This window comes from Harpegnathos saltator, unplaced genomic scaffold (genome assembly GCF_003227715.2).
Source record: "Harpegnathos saltator strain DR-91 unplaced genomic scaffold, Hsal_v8.6 scaffold789, whole genome shotgun sequence".
NCBI classification, from domain to species: Eukaryota; Metazoa; Arthropoda; class Insecta; order Hymenoptera; family Formicidae; genus Harpegnathos; species Harpegnathos saltator.
In genome coordinates, this window is record NW_020230636.1 from 1,272,047 (window position 1) to 1,298,746 (window position 26,700).

The 26,700-nt window shown below is 32.3% G+C and overlaps 3 protein-coding genes across 4 annotated transcripts; all 3 read right to left on the minus strand.

Annotated features, from left to right (window-relative positions):
- Window positions 1-1,775: 1,775 nt before the first annotated feature.
- Window positions 1,776-8,905, minus strand: LOC112590350 (cytochrome P450 4C1-like). 2 transcript variants are annotated; one of them, XM_025306541.1, is made up of 13 exons: window positions 8,722-8,905; window positions 7,839-8,045; window positions 7,511-7,620; window positions 6,023-6,113; window positions 5,573-5,758; window positions 4,898-4,988; window positions 4,692-4,794; window positions 3,525-3,624; window positions 3,343-3,449; window positions 3,012-3,080; window positions 2,448-2,616; window positions 2,152-2,331; window positions 1,776-2,088 (listed from the first exon to the last, which is right to left on the minus strand). In XM_025306541.1, exons 2-13 carry the CDS (start codon window positions 7,990-7,992, stop codon window positions 1,922-1,924), a joined length of 1,527 nt encoding a protein of 508 aa, XP_025162326.1. In that variant the 5' UTR covers window positions 7,993-8,045; window positions 8,722-8,905; the 3' UTR covers window positions 1,776-1,921. The 2 variants fall into 2 exon arrangements, with proteins under 2 accessions (XP_025162326.1, XP_025162327.1); XM_025306542.1 differs by lacking the exons at window positions 6,023-6,113; window positions 7,511-7,620; window positions 7,839-8,045; window positions 8,722-8,905 and adding an exon at window positions 5,892-5,910 and having other exon boundaries at window positions 1,780-2,088.
- Window positions 8,906-10,636: 1,731 nt separating this feature from the next.
- Window positions 10,637-15,195, minus strand: LOC140265575 (cytochrome P450 4C1-like). The gene is made up of 13 exons (NM_001436843.1): window positions 15,099-15,195; window positions 14,482-14,704; window positions 14,159-14,268; window positions 13,864-13,954; window positions 13,410-13,595; window positions 12,718-12,808; window positions 12,512-12,614; window positions 12,243-12,342; window positions 12,068-12,174; window positions 11,744-11,812; window positions 11,173-11,341; window positions 10,877-11,056; window positions 10,637-10,813 (listed from the first exon to the last, which is right to left on the minus strand). The coding sequence occupies exons 2-13, from the start codon at window positions 14,636-14,638 to the stop codon at window positions 10,647-10,649; spliced, it is 1,530 nt and encodes a 509-aa protein (NP_001423772.1). The 5' UTR covers window positions 14,639-14,704; window positions 15,099-15,195; the 3' UTR covers window positions 10,637-10,646.
- A 3,081-nt stretch (window positions 15,196-18,276) lies between these two features.
- Window positions 18,277-25,758, minus strand: LOC105181718 (cytochrome P450 4C1-like). Its single transcript, NM_001436842.1, has 12 exons — window positions 25,503-25,758; window positions 23,417-23,526; window positions 23,010-23,100; window positions 22,063-22,248; window positions 21,801-21,894; window positions 21,220-21,322; window positions 20,943-21,048; window positions 20,599-20,705; window positions 20,458-20,526; window positions 19,986-20,154; window positions 18,559-18,738; window positions 18,277-18,493 (listed from the first exon to the last, which is right to left on the minus strand). Exons 1-12 carry the CDS (start codon window positions 25,666-25,668, stop codon window positions 18,327-18,329), a joined length of 1,548 nt encoding a protein of 515 aa, NP_001423771.1. The 5' UTR covers window positions 25,669-25,758; the 3' UTR covers window positions 18,277-18,326.
- Between the last annotated feature and the right edge of the window lie 942 nt (window positions 25,759-26,700).

A 26,700-nucleotide genomic window follows, 5' to 3' on the forward strand; every position in this document is an offset into this window, starting at 1 on the left:
CTGTACATTCACGGGTGCTTTCGCTGGCGAGCGAGTGTCGTTTCCCTTATTTCGCTTATCGCGCAGACCGATTGTTCGCATGGAGAAAGGGAGAGCACGAGAAATAGAGAGAAAGAGGGAACGAGGGGCGAGGATAACGAACGGCGAGTACACAAACGCAGCAGAGCCAGGACGGACCAGCAGGATGAGCGTCGCGCGCGTGAAATACGCAGGTACGTCACGCACGTGCCGTCGTCTCTAAATCAGTCGCGAGTGCGCGCGGGCTCTCGCTCTCGCGAAATATTTAACGACGACTCGTATCCTCCGTGCCTCGTTCCCGAGCCGCGCGCCCCCCGCGCTCCGAGCCTCCCCGCTGAATTTATTGCGTAATTTCAAAACGGTTCGGCGTTTCCGTGCCGACCGGTGACTCGCCGCGGATTGCACGCTCTCAAACGCGCGATAAATTAAAAGTCGCGACGTAACATTCTCCAAACTGCCGTCCGCCCTGCCTGTAACCCGGAATGAACGGTTGTTACGGGATAACAATAGGCAAAGTTGCGATGCGCAGCCCTCCGGCGAGCATTCGCCGCGCGGTATCAATGGTAACGCGAACGTTCGGCTGTAAAGGCTTATTATAATAACGAATCCGCATCGGGGGGTTATAATGGTTCGCAGCGATGAGTTCGAGCAGCGATTATGTGTAATTGGCAGAAATATACGATGTGTGCAATTCAACTCGCGATTCGATACTGTAACAGCAATGTTAAGAAGCAAGCGACAACGATCGATCGATCGGCGCGTTAACTCCCGAAACCTCTTTGACGGCTCATAAGGCACATCAGTTATCAAATATATTTCAAATCTTATATCTAGTGGCTCTCTTACCAGATGGTAAAACGCAGGCATCTGACCAATTAGAGCCAAACGCCAGATATTTGTTAATATGATAGCTTGTGATGGATTTAAGTTATATAAGAGGATAATGTTTCACATTGAAAATATTTATTTATTTGGATAATCTACTGTCTGTCAAACTCACAATTTCGTTAATCGTCGAAGATACTATACATCGAAAGATGCAATGTCTGCACGATATCCGGTAAAATTATTGTAACATTTATTTAAACTACGAATATATTCCTCGCACCTTGCCGCACTCTAGCTGCACGAGAGGCGTGTAATAAAGTACAAATTGGCTGTTGGAGAGTTTATCAGATTCTAGATATTATTACGTGACAAATGATACTACAGCAATATTAACCCCGGTGGTTCCTCAGGCATTGTTTGATATATTACCACGGTCACACATTAAGCTACTGTCAGAACGATTAATTTCTCAGGTCTATCGCTAATGTCGGGCAGAAAAGGAGCTGTCTCCTGCAATTATCCTTCGAAACGATATCATCGCGTAATAATCCAAATTCATGAACCCTTGACATTACAACGGCGTGGTCACTGCTGTGGTAAGCGCAAAATAATAATTAAGAAGAATAAATCGGAATTTTCTTTTTAAATAACGAAAACATAGATGCACATAGATGTAAGGCTTTTCTTGATGAGAAATCAATCGATATGTTTGCTAACTAATAACGATTATTACATTTCTTAATATTAAAATCGCAACAATCGTTCCAGTTAATAAACATGATGACTGACCTTTCTTATCGAGGAAAGCCGTACAATATGCATTTACGTTTCCGCTCTTTGAAAAAAAATATTTTTTTATTTTATTTGATTACCACTTCACATGTTTTATTATATATTTTTTTATTCTAATTTAATTACAACTTATGAGATAAAATATTCCCATATAATAATATTCGATGAATACCAAAATAAACTAATGACAAATGAACACCGCAAAATCTAATCAACCTTATCTTAATAGCATAATGTTTCATTCGCAAAACGCTTTTTACTCCGAATTAGTACTCGCGTTAGACTACTCCCGTTTAATTGGAATAACTTTCATGCGGATCGGACGTGAGGTGCGTAATACAATATCCAACTTGAATGAAACATCCTTCAAATAATCAACGGGTTCCAAGTAAAAATTGTACACCAGGCTGGCTATCATAGCCTTCAACTCCAACATGGCAAATCGTTGACCTAAAGATTTTAATATCATTAGAATTTATTTGCGATGTAGGAATATAGTATCTTATGAATTACCTATGCAATTTCGTAACCCTGCGCTGAACGGTATATAGGAATAAGGGTGACGTTTCTGTATATTCTCTGGTAAAAATCTGTCTGGATCAAATACCTCCGGATCCGGCCAAAAGTTGGGATCGTGATGAAGACAATAGATAAAAAGATGCATCGTTGTGTCTTTTGGTATTATATATGATTCTGAAAATAACAGTGAACATACTAAAGTTCTTTTTTTACGAACAGCGAGGAGAAATTTTAATTACAAATATATCCGTATATAAATTTTATGGCATATAGATCCATTAATTACTCACGTAATTTTAAATCAGTAGTGCAAAGGCGCGATATAAAAATAACGCTGGGATATAATCTTAATGATTCTTTTAAGCATCTCTCCAAATATGGTAGATTCTGTAACGCGTTCATCGTAAGCTTCCCATTATTTTCCTGCATCACCTCATTAATTTCATTTCTTACACGATCCTGCAAACAAAAGTTTATACAATATACATTGTTCACATCCATATTGATTGTTAATTAAATCGAAATTGTTCATATATTTCGAGAATAAGAATATTTATAATTTCTAAGACAATGTTATTTAATTAGAAACAGAGAAACAGAGAGAAAGAGAGAGAGAGAGAGAGAGAGAGAGAGAGAGGGAGAGAAATTTATCCTACACAAATTTTTTACAATCGTAAAGTTGCCTCCAATTATTTGATAAAAACTGATTTACAAAATATGTGGATATTTATAAAATATATGAAATAAATACATAGAACAAGTTTAAATAATTGTATATATATTAGTAATTTATCAGCAGTCGACATTATGGCAAAGAGATTGTTGCAAGATTATTACAGAAAGAAAAGAAATACCTGAATATCTTTATGCTCAGCTAATAATAGGAGACTAAAACATAAACTTGTTGCCACGGTGTCATAACCCTGTAATGATAAAAATTTCTTTGTACAATTTATCATTGTATCAATGATCATATGACCAATAATAATTATACGCTGCAGAGAGCACACAAATAAAGAGCAGCCCGAGAAAATGTTTCACACATATAGTTTTCAATAATTGCCATTTAATATACAACTAGTAATGCCATGTCATAATTATTATTAAAATAATTAGCTTGCAACATATATGAAAACGGAAATACAGCTATATTTTTAAACAATTTCATAAAACACAAGCATTTACCTCGAACACGAAAGTGTCGATTTCTTCTCTGATATCTAAATCACTCAGATTACCATTGCGAGACTCTGCTAGCAAAATGTCCAACATGGCCATTCGTTTCTCTTTGACTTAAATAAACATAAAATACGTTATCTGTGCAAGTGAATTTCATGATATACAGTTATTTTATATACGAAACATACTCCCTATCACTTCTTCATTTTCTGTTTCTGTATTGTTTTCAAAGTACTTCAAATATCGTCCTCCGGTTTCTTCATGATAACGTTTTCTATTCGCAATAATCTACAAAGTCAACAACAACAAAGAACAATAAACTACAAAGATCTACAAAGACAAAGAAAAATATAACTCCAATGTTATTTATTTCAACGCTTCTTAAAATATTTCTTAATTCATCTTTTAACAAACTGATAATTTTTATTTATACAGGGTGAGTCAATTAAAGTGTTACAGACTTATATCTTGGAAATGAATAATTTTAGAGAAAAATGTTTCAGACAAAAGTTGTATGGTGTCAAATGGGACATAAGAAGGTATCACTGATTAGACCTTGATTAGCCATTTGAAGGTTACGTGAAGGTCACCAACAATTTTTCAAATGGAACGCCTACTTTTTTTGGCATATTCTTATAACGCATTTCAGGAGCTTTCCAAAACACTACAACAAAGTATTTTTTTGTTAAGTACATCCCGAGTTATGAAGCTTCAAATTTACAGTATCGTCGGCATTAGCATTACCCAAAGTATACCGCGTGGAGGTTGCACGATCGGATTTACACCTCTTGTGTGCGTGCGTGTGTGTGTGTGTGTGTGTGTGTGTGCGTGTATTTGTGTGTGTGTGTGCGTGCGTGCGTGCGTGCGTGCGTGCGTGCGTGCGTGCGTGCATGCGTGCGTGCAACACGTACACACACACACACATACAAAGAGGTGTAAATCCAACCGTGCAACCTCCACGTGGTACACCTTGGATAATGCAAATGCCGGCAGTATTGCAACTTTGAAGCTTCATAACTCGGGATGTACTTAACAAAAAAATACTTTGTTGTAGTGTTTTGGAAAGGTCTTGAAATACGTTATAAGAATATGCCAAAAAAAGTAGGCGTTCCATTTGAAAAACTGTTGGTGACCTTCACGTAACCTTCAAATGGCTAATCAAGATCTAATCAATGATACCTTCTTATGTCCCATTTGACACCATACAACTTTTGTCTGAAACATTTTTCTCTAAAATTATTCATTTCCAAGATATAAGTCTGTAACACTTTAATTGACACACCCTGTATATTTGCAAGAAGAATGTTTTCTTAAACGTCCAAATAATATAATAACGTCTACATAAGCATACTCACTTTTTCAGTAAATGAATGCAAGATATTCAAATATTTAGATTGTGTGGTGCTCTGAGATGTTAAATTGAATATCGTGTCAATGAATAGCCATGGCTTGAAAAACCTAAGAGTAATTACATAAAATTAAATATGTTTAAGAGAAAGAAACTGTATCACTTCTAAATAATTTAGGTTCATTTCTTTTAACATAGACATTTATATGTTACCTATTGATTATAAGTTTACCCATATGGTGAATGGTCTGCCGATACTGTTGAGACTGATCAGAGTCATTCAAAGAAATACCCATAGACGTTTCTGGAAATATACTTGCCGAAATCATATGAAAAAATTATTGGTTATACTTGTTTCACTACAATAATTTGATACTGTTACACGGATGATATTCACCGTTTTTCATTTGAAACTAGTAGAATATAGAAAGATATAAAGTGCAATAAAGAGCCCCGTATGTGTTTGCTACGTAAAATTACCTTCGGTCATTGCCCGCGCGCGCAAGTATTCAACATTTACGACTATATGCGCGTATGTATCCATTACACACAGAAGAAGATATCAAGTTATTTGAAATAAATACAGTAGACACTCAGATTCTATGTCATTAGAATTCCACATTTTTTTATTCTTGATTTTACGTAGTTATGATAATACGATGTTGTAATATAAATTTGTTCAAAATTATGGAAAGTACAACATATTTCAGAACGGAGCAATTTAACCGAGATCATTTTTTCATAAAAGATATATGGAGTCCTTTAGGACTGGAAGCAATTCGTCACACATTAAAACATACCAATTTCAAAAATTGATAAAAATAATAAAAAGTCCACGCAAAAAAGACGCAAATTTTCGTAAAAAAGGCAAAATATACATATATATACCACATATTGCATTTAATGTATGATGACTGGTAAATAACATCACGTCTGCGATAATTGACTCTTCTGCAGGATTAAAAGATTTCACTGCGCGATTACCCTCTTCAATCAAAGTTTTGACAAATTTCTTCAGTATAGAGAAGTGAAACGCAGGCGTTAGTATCTTTCGTCTTTGATGCCACTTGACTCCTAAGAAAGAGATAAGATAATATTATATACGTGCATAAGTATTATTTTTTAATGTGTTATCATGTAGCACATGTAACGAAAGATGACATTTATTCAACTTATGTCGCGCTAAATTAAGATTAAGCGTACTCACTTTGATAATCGCTAGCGCTTAACGTATCATATTTAGTTTCTTAGGACTCTATTATGCCGTAATTGTTTTCTTCAAAAACTATCAAAGGCAATGATACTGTTCTGCATGAAAATTACGCATGACAAAGATACCTTGACTAGTAAGAAGGCCATCGCCTAACCAAGGATGTATAAGTTTGTACTGATAACCTTTCACAGTATGCTCCATACTGCTTAGTACTTTCTAAAGCCATAAACGACACAGGATTAAAAATCATGTTATTATTATACAATTAACAAATTATACAATTAATCAAGACAAAATGTGACATGCGAGATATGTGTGTGATTTTAAGTAGAAGTTGGTTTCATTAAGTAGTTAAATTGGTTTAAGTAGAAATTAGCAAACATTGGTTTCGATTAACGTTAATGCGAAAATGCTTTATAATTAATAAGATAAATATTTACTTTAACGAATCCTTCGTCAATGATCTTGACCTTGACGTATACAGGGTGGGGGGTTATACCATATATTTACAACCCGAAGTGTGAAGATAGATTGGGTTAAAACAAACATAAAAGTCCCATACCGTTTTGCGAGATTCACAATTATTATCGAGTTATTAATAACAGAAATTTGAGGAGTGGGAGCGCGCTGGCATAGATGATTGGAGAAACGTTGCTGCTGCTTAGGCTGCAACGCGGCCCAATCTACCTTCACACTTCGGGTTGTAAATTTATAACCCCCCACCATGTATTATCAAGGACACGCTCTTGGGTAACATTCAAAAGGTTTTAGCCATCGCTCGTCATTTGTAAAAATATTATTAACAAAAGAAGTTTCATTAACAGAACGTAATTTTTCGGCACATTGTGTCGAAAACGTGTACATGTAGGTATGGCAAACATTACACATATGTGAGCACAGAAGAGGCTTCGCATTCTTAGAGAAACGTACTGTTTATAAAGCAAACGTTACTTATATATTCAGTACGTCTCGAACATTGAAGTGGTTAAGATGTTACTTCACGAGTTTCTGCATTTAACGTACAATTAAGATCAACTATTAGAATATTTATATAATCATTACGTGAATCGTCAAAAAATAATATGTCCTCGGTATAAAACAGAAACTCTTGTGCGACATGAAACAACTACGTTATATTTCGTTGTATAAACAACTATTATAAAATTATTCGTGGTCAAAAGAGAAAAAATGAAATGCAACTTCTTGTATATATTCGGTACAATATATCTCGAACATACGTTAAATCTCGAATGTATATTAAAAATGGTAAATAGTACATATAAGCGAAGCCCCCCCCTGCTTATATGTACTGTATTTCGGAGTAACCTCCTGCAAGTTTTAGGTTTAAATATATATTGTGTCGAAAAATTACGATCGATTAAAGAAATTTCTTTTATTAATAACTTTTTAACAAATGTCGAACAACGGCTAAAACATCTTGAATGTTATTCAAGAGGATGTTCTTGATAACATATGTCAAGGTCAAAGTCATTGGCGAAGTACATATTTACCCATAATAATAGAATAAAATAATAAAAATAAATAATAAAAATTTAAAAATAAAAATGAATGACACAATAATAAAATAATAATAATAGAATTCTTTTATCAACCTGTATGTCGTCCGGGTGATAAATGACTACGTTAGGAATTGTGAAAACCCAATATTTAGTAATTGGATAAAAGCTCTTCAGATAATCGAGTATAAAGAGCCATAATTTTTCTAAAATATAAAGAATATTAAAATTAGATTTTTCATCTTTTCTTATAGTATTGTTCTTTTCGACAACTATACAATTTAATCAGAATTAACAACTTGCATTTTGCTAATAAGCTATTACGCAATTTTAACTACTAATATTGATTTCATTTTTAATTATGTGTTAGAGACAAATAAATCAATAGCTTATTATGTAAAATTTCATATAAATTTTTATTTACCTGGCGAATACCAACAAATTAGTAGATTATTTAGAGTAGGCAGACATATAGATCCTGGTATTTGATTAATAAGTCGTCCATTTCTTCCAAAGTGCGCGACACAAAAATACATGATCACGAGAAAAAGGCATGTTAATAATATTGTGATGATCATTATTCGTCAAAATGATAGCTGCTTTGTCTTTTTTCTAATTCTTAAACGCTATACTGCAACACAAAAAGCAAACGTTTTATGAAAAATATGTCCGTGATGATATGTAAATATATATATAATATATATATATATAATATGTATATTTACTTATTTATTTGTTTATTTATTTATTTCTTTATGTATTTATGTATTTATGTATGTAATTTACACACACACGTATGTAAAATTGCAAATATTCAATAATTTATGAATAAAGCAATTATAACTGTAGATAATATCCTTATATAATTTATATCTTCTGAACACTTTGCCGGCCGCTTACTTCTCGCATCGCCTTTACGCTGCCGCCGGCGAATTTCGCGCGGGTTCTACTGCTCGCCGACGGTGATATTAAAGAATGTCAAGAAAAGACAATCGGAATAATTAAAACAGAAGAATAGTGGAAACATTGTTACCGCGCTGAACCGAAGTCACGCATACATGACAGCGGCCGATAACCGTCGCCGAGCAAAAGTCACGCATACGTGACAGCGCCAAAGTGTTAAAAAATATTTAGTAAAAAATACGTTTTTTTTATATTATTCAAACCCTATTGAAATATGACATTTACGTTGACAAATATAATTGATTGAACAATATATGGTATTTAAATAAAAGTCATTTCAAACGAAGAGATATATAACTTCACAATTCAGAAAAATACAATACAAGGAAACACATGAAACTCACAGCGTTCGAAACTTCAGCAGGCGTTCAATACGTCGTCGAATTGTGTCTGAAGACCTTGTTACAAACTGATGTACATTAACTGAACGTTGAGTTCTGCACACAAACTATCCGCGTAAGTGTGAAGTAGGACTTTATATTATTTCATGTTTACTCAGTCACACATATAAATTATACACCAACGTTGTAGTCACTACTGAAATCAATATTAGAGTTTATAATGTACAATAAAATTTTGAAAATATCATTATTAATTACAAACAATCAGTCAGATACTCGTCATTAGGTGATAAATATCCAAGATACAGAAAAGAAAAAAGCAAAGTATGAAAAAATATGAAATAAATATTTTCGTAGTTTTAATGAAGCAAAATATTACGCACTGTTTCCTGATCAAAGTAGTCGTACAAAGAGTAGCAAACAGCTACTACTATGATAAATATACACATGCACTCATGCGCGCATATAGATAAGAAGCGTGCACAATCTAAATGATATGCCATTTTTCTGTGAATGTTTCATCAGTCAAGGTCAGCAATTTAATATGATAAGATTTTTATTTATTATCCAAGTCCAATCTTGAAGAGGTTAATACTTAGTACTGTACTCGATATTTTTAACCTACAATGTCTTGCGTTATTTGTGTACTTCGTTTGTATAAATTCAATTTGTCTAAAATTGAAAAATGTTTAAACTCTGAGAGAATTGATTTTTCGATCCGTTTTTTTTAAATGTATTTTACTCAGAATATTGTAAATACTATTTACCTTATAACCCTGGAACTCTCTTCTTTAAGGAGATCCTAGATCTGTTTTACCGACATCTGTTTGATTTCAATCTTTCCGCGACTGATCCTTTTATTAACTTCACAGATTGAAAAATCCTTTTGCACAATGAAAATACTTATAATAACAAAGTCCGAAAGACAAAGTTTTACGTAAAATTCAATGAAATATTAAAAAAATTACAATTTCGTTATCGTGTTCTGCGTCATGTTCGTAATATTACTTATTAATTATAAAACTTCTGCAGTTTATTCATGCAAAAGCTTTCGGCCTGCCATAATAGAGAAGAATAATATTAAAGTAAAAAAATGAGCTTAGAAGTCAGTGTAAAAAGATTTTTAGTTGAAAGTAGATGTATTGCATGCGGAATTGTGTTTGCTATACTTCGGGGTAAAACAAAACAGTTGATTAGTTCAGCATAGTCGTGATCGATGGAGCTGCAGCCAGACACAATTGTACTATCCTTGGTTGTTTCATGCATAGAGTACTGTTATGACAATGAAACTGTAATTGTTAAGTTTTCTTTGAATTTTATATGAAATTGTTGCTTTCGACCTTCGTTATTATAAATACTTTCATTGTGCAAAAAGATTTTTCAATCTGTGCAGCTAATAAAAAGATTACTAGTTGAAACTTTCTCGTATCTTTGTCCCCTCGATCGCACGCTTATTAGGCTCATATTACGCTATTGGTTCGCCCACGCTCCACTCACGGTTCGATCAAATATTCTTCCATTGTTTATATTCTACGTATGCACGTTATGAGCATTAACCGTAATATGGATTAAACTATACATATATTCCTCGTACCTTGTCGGAAACAGTTCCTTTTCTCTCCAACATTAACAATAGACCTGAGAAATTAATTGTTTTAACAGTATCTTAACATGTGGCTAATGATATTGAAGAAAGCCGTACAATGTGCACTTATGTTTCCGCTCTTAGAAAAAAAATATCCTTTTTTATTCAAATTTTGTTACCACTTATAAAAGAAAATATTCCTATATAATAACATTCCCATATAATAACATTCGATGAATACCAAAATGAACCATTGAACACCACAAAATCTAAGCAACCTTGTCTTAGTAACATAATTTTTTTAACACGAAACGTTCTTCCTTTCGAGAGTACTCGCGTTAGACTACTCCCGTTTAATTGGAATAACTTTCATGCGGATCGGACGTGAGGTGCGTAATACAATATCCAACTTGAATGAAACATCCTTCAAATAATCAACGGGTTCCAAGTAAAAATTGTACACCAGGCTGGCTATCATAGCCTTCAACTCCAACATGGCAAATCGTTGACCTAAAGATTTTAATATCATTAGAATTTATTTGCGATGTAGGAATATAGTATCTTATGAATTACCTATGCAATTTCGTAACCCTGCGCTGAACGGTACATAGGAATAAGGATGACGTTTCTGTATATTCTCTGGTAAAAATCTGTCTGGATCAAATACTTCTGGATCCGGCCAAAAGTTAGGATCGTGATGAAGAGCATAGATAAAAAGATGCATTGTTGTGTCTTTTGGTATTGTATATGATTCTGAAAATATCAGTGAACATACTAAAGTTCTTTCTGTACGAACAACGAGGAAAAATTTAAATCACAAATATATCCGTATATAAATTTCATAGCATATAGACCCATTAATTACTTACGTAATTTTAAATCAGTAGTGCAAAGGCGCGATATAAAAGTAACGCTGGGATATAATCTTAATGATTCTTTTAAGCATCTCTCCAAATATGGTAGATTCTGTAACGCGTTCATCGTAAGCTTCCCATTATTTTCCTGCATCACCTCATTAATTTCTTTTCTTACACGATCCTGCAAACAAAAATTTATACAATACACATCTGTTGCGTCTATATTGATTGTTAAATCGGAATTGTTTATATGTTTCTAGAATATTTGTAATTTCTAAAACAGTCTTCGTAATTAAAAAGATCGAGAGAGAGAGAGAGAGAGAGAGAGAGAGAGAGAGAGAGAGAGAGAGAGAGAGAGAGAAAGAAAGAGAGAAATACTGAGAAATTTACCGAGACGGTCTTTTACAAGCTTAAAATTCCCTTCAATTATTTGATAGGAAGTGATTTATAGATATTTATAAAATATATAAAATAAATATATAAGACAAGTTTAAATAATCGTATATATATACTGGCAATTTATCATTGGTTGACGTTATTGCAAAAAGTTTGTTGCGAGATTATTTCAAGACGGGAAAAATACCTGAATATCCTTATGCTCAGCTAATAATAGTAGACTAAAACATAAACTTGTCGCCACAGTGTCATGACCCTGTAATGATAAGAATTTCTTTCCGTACAGTTAATTATTGTGTACGTGAACAATAATAATTATACGCTGCAGAAAGCACGTAGATAAAGAGCAGCTCGAAAAAATGTTTCGCACTTACAGTTTCCAATAATCGCCGTTTAATATGCATCTCGTTGTACCATATCATAATTACTATTAAAATTATTAGCTTGCAACATATATTAAACAGAAATGCAGCTATATTCTTGAACAATTTAACAAAACATTAACGTTTACCTCGAACACGAAAGTGTCAATTTCTTCTCTGATATCTGAATCACTCAAATTACCATCGCGAGATTCCGCTAGCAAAATGTCCAACATGGCCATTCGTTTTTTTTTATCTTAAATAAACATAAAATACGTTATCTGTGCATCTCATGACGTACAATATCCTATAGATGAAACATACTCCCTGTTATTTCTTTGTCTTCTATTTCTGTGTTGTTTTCAAAGTACTCCAAATATCGTCCTCCGGTTTCTTCATGATAACGTTTTCTATTTGCAATAATCTACAAAAACAAAGAAAAATATAATACCAATGTTATTTATTTCAACGCTTCTAAAAGTATTTCTTATTTGATCTATTAACAAATTGATAATTTTTATTTATATATTTGCAAGAAGTATGTTTTCTTAAACGTCCAAATAATATAATAACGTTTACATAAGCATACTCACTTTTTCAGTAAATGAATGCAAGATATTCAAATATTTAGATTGTGTGGTGCTCTGAGATGTTAAATTGAATATCGTGTCAATGAATAGCCATGGCTTGAAAAACCTAAGAGTAATTACATAAAATTAAATATGTTTAAGAGAAAGAAACTGTATCACTTCTAAATAATTTAGGTTCATTTCTTTTAACATAGACATTTATACGTTACCTATTGACTACAAGTTTACCCATATGGTGAATAGTCTGCCGATACTGTTGAGACTGATCAGAGTCATTCAAAGAAATACCCATGGAGGTTTCTGGAAATATACTTGCCGAAGTCATATGGAAAAGCTATTGGACATATTAGTTTTACCACAATAATTTGATACTATTATATAGATGGTATTCACCGTGTTTCATTTGAAACTAGTAGAATATAGAAAGATATAAAGTGCAATAAAGAGCCTCGTATGTGTTTACTACGTAAAATTACCTTCGGTCATTGCCCGCGCGCGCAAGTATTCAACATTTACGACTATATGCGCATATGTATCCATTACATACAGAAGAAGATATCAAGTTATTTGAAATAAATACAGTAGACACTCAGATTCTATGTCATTAGAATTCCACATTTTTTTATTCTTGATTTTACGTAGTTGTGATAATGGAGTTGTGATAATGCGTAATTGTAATGTAAATTTGTTTAAAATTATGGAAAGTGCAACATATTTCAGAACGGAGCAATTTAACCGAGATCATTTTTTCATGAAAAATGTACGGGGTCCTTTAGGACTGGAAGCAATTCGTCACACATTAAAACATGCCAATTTCAAAAATCGATAAAAATAATAAAAAGTCCATATGAAAAAGACACGAATTTTCTTCAAAAAAGATAAAATATACACATATATATACCACATATTGCGTTTAACATATGATGACTGGTAAATAACATCACGTCTTCAATAATTGACTCTTCCGCAGGATTAAAAGATTTCACTGCGCGATTGCCCTCTTCAATGAAAGTTTTGACAAATTCTTTCAATATAGAAAAGTGAAATGCAGGCGTTAGTATCTTTCGTCTTTTATGCCATTTGGCTCCTGTGAAAGAGAGAAGATAATATTATATGAGTGCATGAATATTATTATAGTTTATTATGTTATCATGTGGCATATGTAACGAAAGATGACAATCATTCTATTTATATCGCGCTAAATTAAGATTAAGCATCTCCACTTTCATAATCGTTAACGTTCATCATACAATATTTATTTCTCAGAACTCTATTATCTGTTGTAATTATTTTGCTAAAAAACTATCGAAGATAATAATATTGTTTTAGTTGAAAATTACGCATGACCAAAATACCTTGACTAGTAAGGAGGCCATCGCCTAGCCAAGGATGTATAAGTTTGTACTCGTAACCTTTTACAGTATGCTCCGTACTGCTTAGTACTTTCTAAAGCCATAAACGACATAAGATTAAAAATCGTGTTGTTATTATCCAATTATACAGTATTTATTAACATAGATAGAATGTAACACGGGAAATATGTATGCGATTTTAAATAGAAGTTGCAAACATTAGTTTCGTTCAGCGTTATTGAAAATTCTGTACATATAATAAAATGTATTTAATTTCCGTAACGATTCTTTTGCCAACCTGCACGTCGTCCGGGTGATAAATGTTAACGTTAGGAATCGTGAGAACCCAAAATTTACTAATCGGATAAAATCTCTTTACATAATCGAGTATGAAGAGCCATATTTGTTCTAAAATGTAAAGAATATTAAAATTAGATTTTGTACATTTTTTATAATGTTGTTTTTTCAGCAATCTACTATATAATTTAATCAAAATTAACAACTTGCATCTTGCTAACAAGCTGTTACGTAATTTTAACTACAGATACTAATGTTATTGTGTATTAGCGACAAACAGATCAGTAGCTTCTTATATGACACTTTATACAAATTTTTACTTACCTGGCGAATACCAACAAATTCGTAGACCTTTACCTGGAATAGGTAAATGTATGCATCCTGGTATTTGATTAATAAGTCGTCCACTTCTTCCATAATAAACGACACAATGATACATGATCATGAGAAAGAGGCATGTTAATAATATAATGATGACCATTATTAGTTGAAATGGTTGAAATGGATAATTTAGGATTGTGTCTTTTTTTAATTCTTAAACGCTATACTGCAACACAAAAAATAAAGTATCGTTTTATGAAAAACATTTCTATAATGATATTATATACAAAAATGTATATAATATATGTACATATATATATATATCTACGTATATAATTTACATACACACACATGTGTAAAAATATTCAGGAATTTATAATAAATAAAGCAAATATAATTGTAGATAATATCGTTATATCATTTTAGATAAGATTTATTAACAAATATATGTTTTTCTGATATTACGTAAACACTATTAAAATTAATGACCTTTGTGTCGACAGATATAATTGATTATATCAATTGTGGTATTTAAATGAAAGCAAGTAATTTTAAATGAAAAAATTATAATTTCAGAAATAGAAAAAAATGCAATACAAAGAAGTGCATAAGAAACTCACAGCGTTCGAAACTTCAGCAGACATTCGAGACTTCGACGTATCGTATTTGACCTCTTCGGACTTTGTTACAAACTGGTGTGCATTACTTGAACTTCTACATACAAATTTTGCCCGCAAGTGTGAAGCAGGACTTTATATATTATTTCAAGATTATTCAAACACATGTGTAAATTACACATTGACATTGTAATCACTACGGAAATCAATATTAGAATTTATAATGCAGAATAAAATTTTGAAAGTATCATTATTAATTACAAACATTCAGTCAGATACTCGATACTAGACGATAAATATCCAAAATACATAAAAGAAGAAACAAAGTATAAAAAAATGAGATAAATATTTATACTTTTAATGAAGCAAAACATTACGCACTATTTCTTGATTAAAGTAGTCGTACAAAAAGTAGCAAATAGCTTGTTATATAATAGCTACTGCTATAACAAATATATACATGCATGCATGCGCGCATATATGTAAGTAAGACTCTTACGTCTATGCACACTTGAAATATGTAATGTTTTTTATCGGTATCTTATCAAAGTCAGCAATTTAATATGATAAAATGTTAATTATTATGCAAGTCCAATATTGAAGATGTTAGTATTATACATAATACTTTTAATCTACAATGACTTGCGTTATTTGTGTACTTTGATTGTATAAATTCGATTTGTCTAAAATTGAAAAATGTTTATAACTCTGCGAGAGTTGATTTTTTCGACCTATGTTTTTACCAAGTATATTTTACTCATATATTGTGAATATTATTTACCTTATAAGACTGGAACTTTTTTCTTTAAACTCTCCATGCAGACTATTTATTAATTCTACAAATGTAAAACGTTTGGTAAAATATATGAGATTTTAGCAAAACATTTTATAGAAACGCATAAGATTTATGTAAACATTTCCTTGCAATACAACATGATAATCGTATTTTCTGTATAACAAAGATTGATTATTGAATAATAATAAAACTATGAACATCACTAAAATTTCGCAAAATTTTATTCTATGTTTAACCGATGCCGTGTGACAAAAAAAGATTGTTGGTTATTATCTGAGATATAGTGACATAATATCGAAAGCAGTGTCACAATAATTGTACTTCGAGAAGTTATTCAAATTAATATAATGATAGCAAGGAGTCCGCAAATTATATTAACAAACGGTATCAAATATAGATATTAATAAAATGCATTAATAATATTAGGTGTACAACTTTGCTTCCGCCGTTTTTTTTTCGAAATTCGAGACTTTATTGTAAAAAACTGGTTATACATTTATGATTCAAAGTATTGTCCATTGCTGGCCACTACTTTCTCCCATCTTTCGGGCAGCATACGAATCCCGCGTTGAAAAAACTGGTCATCTTTTGAAGCGATCCACGAATCGATCCAATTTCTTACTTCTTCGTAAAACCGGAAATGCTGATCAACCAGGCCGTGTGCCATTGATCGAAACAAGTGATAGTCAGAGGTAGCAACGTCTGGAGAATACGGCGAGTGGGGTAGGACTTCCCATTTCAACGTTTCCAAGTATGTCTTGACCACTTTCGCGACATGGGGTCGAGCATTGTCATGCTGCAAAATCACTTTATCGTGTCTCTCGTTGTGTCGCGGCCGTTTGTCTTTCAATGCTCGGCTCAAACGCATTAATTGCATTCGATAACGATCGCCTGTGATTGTTTCAGTCGGTTTTAACAGCTCATAATACACTACGCCGAGCTGGTCCCACCAAATACAGAGCATGACCTTGGAGCCGTGAATGTTCGTGGAAGTATAGCCGGGATATGCCCATGATTTTCTGCGCTTGGGGTTATCGTAATGAGCCCATTTTTCGTCCCCAGTCGCAATGCGATGCAGAAATCCCTTCCGTCTTTGCCTTTCAAGCAACTGTTCACAAGCAAACAAACGCCGTTCAACATCTCTCGGTTTCAACTCGTACGGCACCCAATTTCCTTGCTTCTGAATCATTCCCATGTATTTGAGGCGTTTTGAAATTGCTTGTTGAGTCACTCCCAATGATCGTGCCAATTCTTCTTGACTTTGACACGAGTCTTCATTAAGTAATATCTCCAATTCTGCATCTTCGAAAACCTTCTCTCTTCCATCGCTATGCCGGTCTTCGACGTGAAAATCACCGTTCTTGAAGCGTTGAAACCACTCACAACACGTTCTTTCACTAATAATGGCCTCACCATACGTATTTGAAAGCATTCGATGAGCCTCAGCCGCAGATTTCTTCATATTGAAGCAGAAAATTAAAACCTCCTGCAAATGACGAGAATTTGGCTGGTGAAACTGACATTCTCAATCGAGAATAACTTTATGATGCAGACACAAATCGACTAATGTTTCTATGGGGTTATGTTGACAGATGCTCAAGTTTATTGCATGACGTCTATGATCTACTTATTTCGACCACTACTTACCGCTAAAGCCATCTATAGGAAAACGGCGGAAGCAAAGTTGCACACCTAATACTATGATACAAGATACTCTTACACTGTCTCTTACACTCTTAAACTATCAAATAGATTAAGTAATTAGCATCGATATTTCAGCTGAGGTATTGACCCGAGCAAGAATATTACCTATTGTCGAAGTTCGGTAAACACCATTCAGACTTAATAAATTAATTTGCATGAGAACAAGTTTGCTATTTATTTCATACCAAACACATTGCCATCCGTAATTTTCCACAATTTTGACTGCTTAAATTATTTCATTCATGATTAAGTTGTATATGATCGAGGCTATCTCCTTTTTTGATTCCACTTGAGACGTTTTGTTGCCTGCTCTTATTGATATTATATTATTGTGTTGTCTTCGATCATTGACTCTCTATTAAAAGCTTACGCTATCAAATATAGATATCCTTTTAACAAATTTATTTAGATAAATGTTCACTATTAATAAAAGTTATCAGGAAAAGATTGACTGATATCGGAGATACACGTAACACATAAGTAATATTGCTTATTTACCATGGATAATAGTATTGATTATATTATATCTTGTTCTTTATTTAGGTTTTATTTACAAATACATTTAATATCAGAGTATCAAAAATTATCTAGTCGATAGATCTATCTTAACATCTACATTTACTGAAATAAAGTTAATTCTAAATTTACCAAGGAATTTACTTTTAAAGTTTAATAACCTACCGTACATTCTTATCTATTTCTGTATTTATTAATATTTATGCATGCTCGTTTCAAGCAACTTCTATTGGAACAAATCTTAAACGCATCGGATGCTTAGGCCGAAGTATCAAACCAGCGCATATCTGCATGTCTTTCAGATAATCTATGGATTCTAAGTAAAAATTGCGTATAATGGGTGCTATCATGGCCTTCATTTCCCACATAGCGAATCGTTGACCTACCAATCAATTTGTGCATGAGAAATTATCCACATATAAAGGAATAAGAATCACGCAACTTTACCTATACAATTCCGTGGTCCTGCGCTGAACGGTAAATACGAATAAGGATGTCGATTTTGTATTTTGTCAGGCAAAAACCTGTCTGGGTCGAATTCCTCGGGATTCGGCCAGAAATTAGCGTCTCTGTGGACGCTGTAAATATTGAGATGTATTATTGTTCCGCTGGGTATTAAGTGTGATCCTGTAAAGTGTATTACATAATTAAATATAATTTATAAATTAGAGATTATAATAATATCTACGTACGAGGGTGGTCCCAGAAGTACCTGACCTGACGTATAGATAGCGGTTGTTGTTTGAAAAGAATGACTATGGTAGAAAGTACCAACCTTATAAAGCTTAAGTTTGAAGTTTGACGGCGCTACGTTGTTTAGTATTTGTTTGGCAGCTATCAATAGTGAACGCTCTCAGTGAATTTGTAAACATGGAAAAAATTGGTCATCGTTATGTGATACAATACTTTCATTTGAAAGGCCTCAGTCCAACCAATATCAAAGCGGAGCTAGATTCTACTCTGGGGGAGTCTGCTCCTTCGTTTACAACAGTAAAATATTGGGTGACAGAGTTTAAACGAGGCTGTACGAGCTGCCAAAATGAACATCGCAGTGGTCGACCAAATGAGGTGACCACGCCAGAAATGGTGAAGAAAATCCACAAAATGGTATTGGATGACCGTCGACTGAAAGTGCGCGAGTTAGCAGACATGGTAGGCATTTCAAAAAATGCACCTCTTATATTGACTGAAAATTTGGACATGAGAAAGCTGTGCGCAAGATGGGTGCCGCGATTGGAACAAAACAGCGTCGTGAGGATGTTTCAATCGAGTGTTTGGCGAAGTTTCGCAGCAATAAAGCTGAGTTTTTGCGTCGATTCATAACCATGGATGAAACATGGGTCTATCACTTCACACTTGAGACGAAGGAACAGTCAAAACAATGGATCAAGGTGGCTTAATGGCTATTTTGAGGAGCTCGACGATTCCCACTATAAACAGGGTATCGAAGCTATTGAACATCGCTGGCAAAAGTGTATTGAGCTGAAAGGAGACTATGTAGAGAAATAAAGATATTTTTCCCAAATTTTTTGTGTTTTCTTTGTTAGGTCAGGTACTTCTGGGACTACCCTCGTATAATGTGAAAAATATATCATATTACTTATGGACGTCATTCTGATTTAATTATATAGTTAATTTTGGAACGTTTGATTTTAAGTATGTATATATATTGAATTATTAGAATTATAATAATAATGAAATTATTAAGAACAAAAGCAAATTTCTTCCATTAGTGGCACATTCCATTTTTTTGTTGTAATTATTTAATAAAGCTTCTATGGACATATATATATATATATATATATGTGTGTGTGTGTGTATATACATATATATATATATATATGTATTTGTAAATATCTATCACTGTTACGCACGTAATTGTGCATCCTCTCCAGCAACTCGCGATATGAAATGCACGGCGGGGTACAGTCGCATCGATTCCTTTAAACATCTTTCTAAATATGTTAGATTCTGCAATGAGGCCATAGTCCATTTTCCCCCACATTCTTCTATCACAGTATTAACTTCCTCCCTCACGCGATCCTATATCATCGACATTAATTAAAACTGTATGTCTTATTACTACGTAATATTTTTATGTACATGCAAAGAAATAGATTTAGCAAATTTTTACGCGTATATCTATATTTATTTTGAAGAGAGATATTTCTGATTGATTTTGTTCAATTTATCATTTTCAATTAATTCCCGAAGTAATACGCTGCAGCAAATACATCTAATATTTCTACCTTTTTAAATGTTTAATCGAATAATGATTTAATGATTGAACAGCATTAATTAGTCATCCCTTTGAGTTATATCATTTGTTTTTCTGTCAACAAGTACCTGTATATCTTTGTGTTCAGCTAACAATAACAGAGTAAAGCATATAGTCATCGCTGTAGTATCGTGACCCTGCAATCAGTTTGTATGTTGAGTATCGTCGTATAATATATTAGGTTAGAAAAAAATTAAATGAGTGTATACTTCGAACATGAACGTATCCACTTCTTCTCTGATATCCGAATCACTCAAATGATTTTCCTGCGAAGCTGCTATTAGCAAATCTAACATAGCGAGTCGCTTTTTTCGACCTGAAACAAACGGGAAAGCTGTAATCAATAAACTGTAAGCAATGCCTATCTTAATAATGCATTTTTATATGTATTTTAATATTTTTATGTATTGTAATTGAACAACATCAATTTTGTTGAAAATTAAAATCCAATTAAAAATTAGCAAAATTAGTATCATTTTTAAATATTTAATTGATATACCGCGACTATGACTGTGCGGTATTAAAACAAAGTCAAAAAGCTTGGATTACGTACTTCCATATATTTCTTCATCATCCATTCCTCCGGAACTGGCATTTGTGAAATTCTGCAAGTATTGGCCTTTCGTACGTTCATGGTAAATTTTTCTTTCTGTAACGATCTATGCAAATATAGAAAACAAGAAATATTAATTCTACTTATGCTTTTTTCGATATTTCGCTGATATCTCGCTATTTTAATATTTCTGATCTGAATTTATATACAGCATCTATGTTTAATTATTGCACATTGGTAATATTAATGAATGTTAAACAACTTTATTCTTACGCACTTTGTCAGTAAATCCATGCAGATCCTGTATTATCTTCTTTTGTAATCTGCCTGTAGGTGACAAGCCGAATGTCAAGTCCCAATACAACCAAGGCCTAAATAATCTAAACAGCATAATTGTGTATGTATAATATTAAGTATAATATTAAGTATAATATATAATGTATAATATTAAGAAAAAATCTGAAAAAATAATGTATTAGTCTATAAATAATTACATCAAAGAAACGAAATTAAAAATTGGGTATACGCCAAAGGCTTCTTCCATTTATCGTATTTCTCTTTTCCTATTTTTTACTTCCCTTTCTTTATTACATATTGTCCAGCTAACACAAAAACAATGCTAACTTTTATTTGATAACATACTCAATCTTTTTCTAATATTTTTCAACATTCAGCATATTAAGAGATTTAAATAATCTATCTTTAAAATCGAAAGACTTAGTAGGTCTGGTTATATGTACACACACAATGCGTGTCATTTAATTATAATTACTTCTCTTCATGTGATACATTAATAATTACTACGTTTGTCGTGCAATTATATAGATTCATACATCATTTGCTGCATTTATCAATTACCTATGAATAACAATGAAACTCATTTGATGAATATCTTGTCGATATTTTTCTTGGAGCTCACCAAGACTATGCAAAGAAGTGCCCATAGCAGTTTCTATAAATACATACAGCAATGATTAAATTATGAGAGCACAACAAAATTATAAATAAATATCATTAGTTTATTATATCGTTGTGTTGCATAAGTAAGTTTTTCCGTTCTCAGTTGTCCCTAGTAAGATCTTTATGCAATTATATGATGAAAATATATAATGATTTTTACCGCATATTGCGTTCAGCGTATGTTCAGAAATAAAGTGTATAATATTTTTTTCAACAGGTCCACCAGCATTCTTTAAAATCTTTGTCATACGTTCACCCTCCTCTAGTAAAATATCAACAAACTGTCGCAGTATATTGAAATGAAACGCAGGCGTTAATATCTTCCGTCGTGAATGCCATTTGACACCTATAACCAGAATAAGATTACGACTTGCATTATTTTTCGAGTTATTTGCGGCGAGAATATTGTCACGAGTTGTCCGATAACGCTGCATAATAAAAGAATAACAACAATTAATCTCGCATGTAGAGAACACTCTATGTACATTGGAGTTTATCAGTTAAGTAATTCATTTTTAGGTGATTTTTATTATTTCTAATTTATTTCTCTTTTATCATCTGCCTCGGTAAATAGCCGTCAAATTATTTCATAAATACGATAAAGACGACGAGTTTCATTTAATAAATGTCTTCTTTTCAAGACACTTATACTGAATAAAAAATATTGACATAAATTCAATGTTATCTTGTAATTAAAGTTACGTTAATTGATAAGAAAAAATTTCTCACCCCACATTTGATAGTTACGTAAATAGAAACAAGCACCGTAAAAAGATACATCGGCAAAATAATTGCATTTGCATTGACCTCATTTTTGCAAGTTTAGTTACAGTTTAATCGTCAAAATTTATGGTAATTAACAGATATATATTAACATAATTAGCAATAATTAACAGATGACTGATATTATTTTATCTTTTCAAATAGTATTTCAGAGCCTCTGTTTATATGTAAAATATCTTCTAATATTATTGTATAATCGTTTTTATAGAAATGCAACAGTATACATCGGGAATGTATAATGGAATAAACACTCAGTATACAATATACAATATTTTTTACGCAGTATTAATATATATGTTTATAATATTAATTTTATTGCATTACCTGCGCTGGTAAGAAGCCCAGTATTTAACCAAGGATGCAAAATGTCGTATATCATGCCTTTATCAATATGCTTCGTGCTACTTAATATTACCTGAAACCACGAGAGATGAAATCGTATATAATAACATTAAGTTATAACATTCAAACTACGCACGTAGCATAACCAACTAATGAATCATTTCACAAACAATTTCAAGCATTGTTTCATCTTTTGAGAGATTATATTTTAAGAAATTATCTTTTTTGATGTGCAAGTAACAAAACATACAAAAAATTTCTGATTCGCAGGATTATCGATATAGCAATTTAATTTAGAAATAATTTCTTATTATATCTGTATTTTTTATTTATTATATATATATTTTTCTCTTAAGTCGTCTCATATTCTTTTTTTTTTAATTACATACCTCGAGATCATCTGGATGACGGATAGATATGGTGGGTATTAATAAATTCCATATTTTAATAATAGGATAATATTTATCCGTATAATAACGCAGTAACGGCCAAAGTTTTTCTGAAGAACGTTCAAATATATTATAAGTAACAATATGCAAAAAATATATATTGTTATTGATCTCGTTCTTTGAGTATACTATAGAAAGCGAAAAGTTAAAGGTGTTACAGGTTATTTTAAGATTAAATAAAATATGAAATTTTTGTTTCCTATTAATCGTTTTATATCGATGATAACATTATATGAGTTATTTTTTTTTTCTGACATGGGAACCGTCTAAATTGTCCCTCACCAATTTCGATGAATTAAATATGTTACAAAGAGTCGAAAAATAAAAGCTAGTTGTTGTTATATATTTTCTAACGTACAGTTTACAGATAGTTCGTTATATTTTTTAACGACGAGAGTCTGAACTACTGCCCAATTTGCTATCCGAGGACGTAGCTTCGAAAAATTCAAATAATTTTTATTCAAGTGACTCTGACAATTTGGGTGTATGAAATTGGATGTCGGAGACTCCGCCGAAAATGTCGGGCAGAGATTGTGGGCGAGCAATGCTTTCGTTCCCTAATCGAAGCTAAATTCTATAACCTTTGCTAGCTAGCCCCCTATGATGTCGTCGGTGAGCCGCTGTCAGGGACACGGTCAGGAAATCCTGATTCAAGAGGAACCGCCTTCTCTTCAACGCCCTCGGGTCAATCAAGACTGTTAAAGTCTTATAAGGCATTCAAGTGAAACATTTCGGTGGTCAATATTATTCCTTTGCATATTATTACATACATATTACAGGGTAAAAGTATATCCTAAAGTATCCTAAACTATATACTTCTAATCCCTACCTTAATAAGGCTTTAATAAGAACATATATAAAGAAATATGAATTTTTATTTTTCGATTCTTTATAATATACCTAACGTCTATCAAAATCAGTTAGGAGCAGTTCTGACGGTTCCCTTGTGAATAAAATCGTCATTTAAAAGTTATTTAAAAGAAACCTTGATCTTTTAATGATCAACATTATTTACGTCAACTACTTACAACGAAAGAAGATTAAAGATTTAAAACTAAGGATATGTAAAGCTTGCGCTAGCATGATTCCGACGCTAGAAATGTTGTTTAGAGTTAGATAAAATTTTGTAAAAAAAATTAATGAATATTTAAGTAAATGGTCAACAGTTCAAACGTTTAATAACATAAAAAATAGAAAAACCATGAAGTCTTTTATAATTATTTTAGGATTTATAGTTTATCATATTAGCTTGAATATACTCTGCTTTAAAGTTTAAACTTTTAATAGAACTGTTTATAACTTTTAATAGAAGTATTTTTCAAAGAGATATTCCAGATAAAGTTTATTTGTTTTTTTTTCCTATATCTAAATGTATAATATTTTTTAGGAAGATCTTTTGGAAATTGGAAATTACCCTCCGCCCCCTTCAAAAGAGAATAGGGACGAGTTTGGTTCATATAATTAATATAATAGAAAGATCCTTCGAGTACATGAAACTTTATCACAGATAACTTTTTGATACGAAGAATATTTTTAGAATTTTCGGGTTGTTACACTTTACATAAGCTATCTTATATATTTAAATAAATATATATCTGCAATCTGACTATGATCATACGTAATAAAAAGTATATATAGAAGTATTATTATATAGTTGAAATATCAAGATATCTGTGAAATAATCTTAATGATTCTACTTAGAGAAAACGATCTTTATCATATGATATTACTTTTGATACCAAATGACTAATAAAAAATAAGAATTTTAAATTTCATTTAATTTTAAAAATAATAATTTGTAACATCTTTAACTTTACACTCTATATAGTTATTTAAGTGACAATAAATTATAGCAGTTAAATGTAACGAGCTAAAGAGAAAGATAAAATCAATTTTTTATAATGTTTACAGTTTTGGTATATTAACACGCAAACTCGGTTCCTTCTTGCATGAATAAAAAGTTGAATGTTAATAAATTGAATTAACGGTGATCATATTTTTTATTTATCAGGAAACTTCTACTTACCAGGTCCGACTTGATATATCAGTATATTACCAATAATTGGCAAAGGCTTTGGTCCTGGTATTTTATTGATTAATTGTCCGAATCTCGAATGATGTACATAAAAATCATAAGCAATATATGCAACAATAATAAAAATAATAAACGTTAATAATACGGCGATGATCATTTTATAATACGACGATAAACAGTAGTGTCTTGTTGAATGTTTGCAGCGCAACTGAGCATTTTGTCAAAGCACTGCGTTGCTATAGAGAGAAATTGATAAGTCTGTGCGAATTGCCACACTACTCACTCAAGTGGGTATGCCGTCCAGCGTGCAAAGTTCTAAATTGATTGATAAGTTTATATCTGAATGTTGTTATTGAGGATATTAATTATCAATATATACGTATATATCTTCCACAATTACTTCTTAATCTTTTTGTCACAGTCGCATAAGTTATTACCGAAAACATTAAATTACTACATACAGTGCCGTTGGCCGATTTACTTGAATCTAAATTTTAAGTCTAAAGTTTAAATCACAAGTGCATTTTTTTTAACAAATTTGAAGTTATGTTATATGTATAGAGATTACGTATTATTACACGCATAAGAATTGTCACATAAATCAAAAATAATTTTATCATACTAATTGCTGCTTAGTATTAGGTAAATCGGAAAGTTCCGTCCGTTTAGCGACAAGTAGCTATAGCTAGAACTGTCATTAACCTGTAATGTCTAAACGAAGCTTAATAGTTTGTTTTGACATCTGTCAATAACATTCAGTACATAAAAGTATACGTTTGCATCAATAACATTGTTTTTCACTGCATCGAAAATGTCGAAATTTGAGCCAAATAAGCGTCATTTGCGCGAAATGTTAATCTTCTGCTTCAATTGGAAGAAAACTGCAGCTGAAACTCATCGAATGCTTGTAGAAGTTTATGGTGATAATGCTCCTTCCGATAAAACATGTAGAGAATGGTTTCAACGCTTTAAAATTGGCGATTCTGATGTAGAGGACAAAGAGCGTTCTGGACAGCCAAGAGTATTCGAAGACGAAGAATTGCAGGCATTGGTGGACGAAGATCCATGTCAAATGCAAAAATAACTTGGAGAAGCATTAAATTGTGCTCAATTTGTCATTTCTGATCATTTGAAAGCCTTAGGAAAGGTTTACAAGAAAGGGAAATGGGTCCCATATGAACTGAATTCA

Excerpts from the sequence above, each read along its gene's own strand:
- LOC112590350 (XM_025306541.1), bottom strand. The coding sequence starts at position 7,992 with ATGATCATCACAATATTATTAACATGCCTTTTTCTCGTGATCATGTAT. Across the intron at positions 7,621-7,838 it reads AATTTGTTGGTATTCGCCAG|AAAAATTATGGCTCTTTATA; the intron begins GTAAATAAAAAT and ends TTTATATTTTAG. Across the intron at positions 2,332-2,447 it reads CACTACTGATTTAAAATTAC|AATCATATATAATACCAAAA; the intron begins GTGAGTAATTAA and ends TGTTATTTTCAG.
- LOC140265575 (NM_001436843.1), bottom strand. The coding sequence starts at position 14,638 with ATGGTCATCATTATATTATTAACATGCCTCTTTCTCATGATCATGTAT. Across the intron at positions 12,615-12,717 it reads GGTAAACTTGTAGTCAATAG|GTTTTTCAAGCCATGGCTAT; the intron begins GTAACGTATAAA and ends AATTACTCTTAG. Across the intron at positions 10,814-10,876 it reads AGGGTTACGAAATTGCATAG|GTCAACGATTTGCCATGTTG; the intron begins GTAATTCATAAG and ends TAAAATCTTTAG.
- LOC105181718 (NM_001436842.1), bottom strand. The coding sequence starts at position 25,668 with ATGATCATCGCCGTATTATTAACGTTTATTATTTTTATTATTGTTGCA. Across the intron at positions 22,249-23,009 it reads TGGGCTTCTTACCAGCGCAG|GTGTCAAATGGCATTCACGA; the intron begins GTAATGCAATAA and ends TTCTGGTTATAG. Across the intron at positions 21,895-22,062 it reads TACGCTGAACGCAATATGCG|AAACTGCTATGGGCACTTCT; the intron begins GTAAAAATCATT and ends ATGTATTTATAG.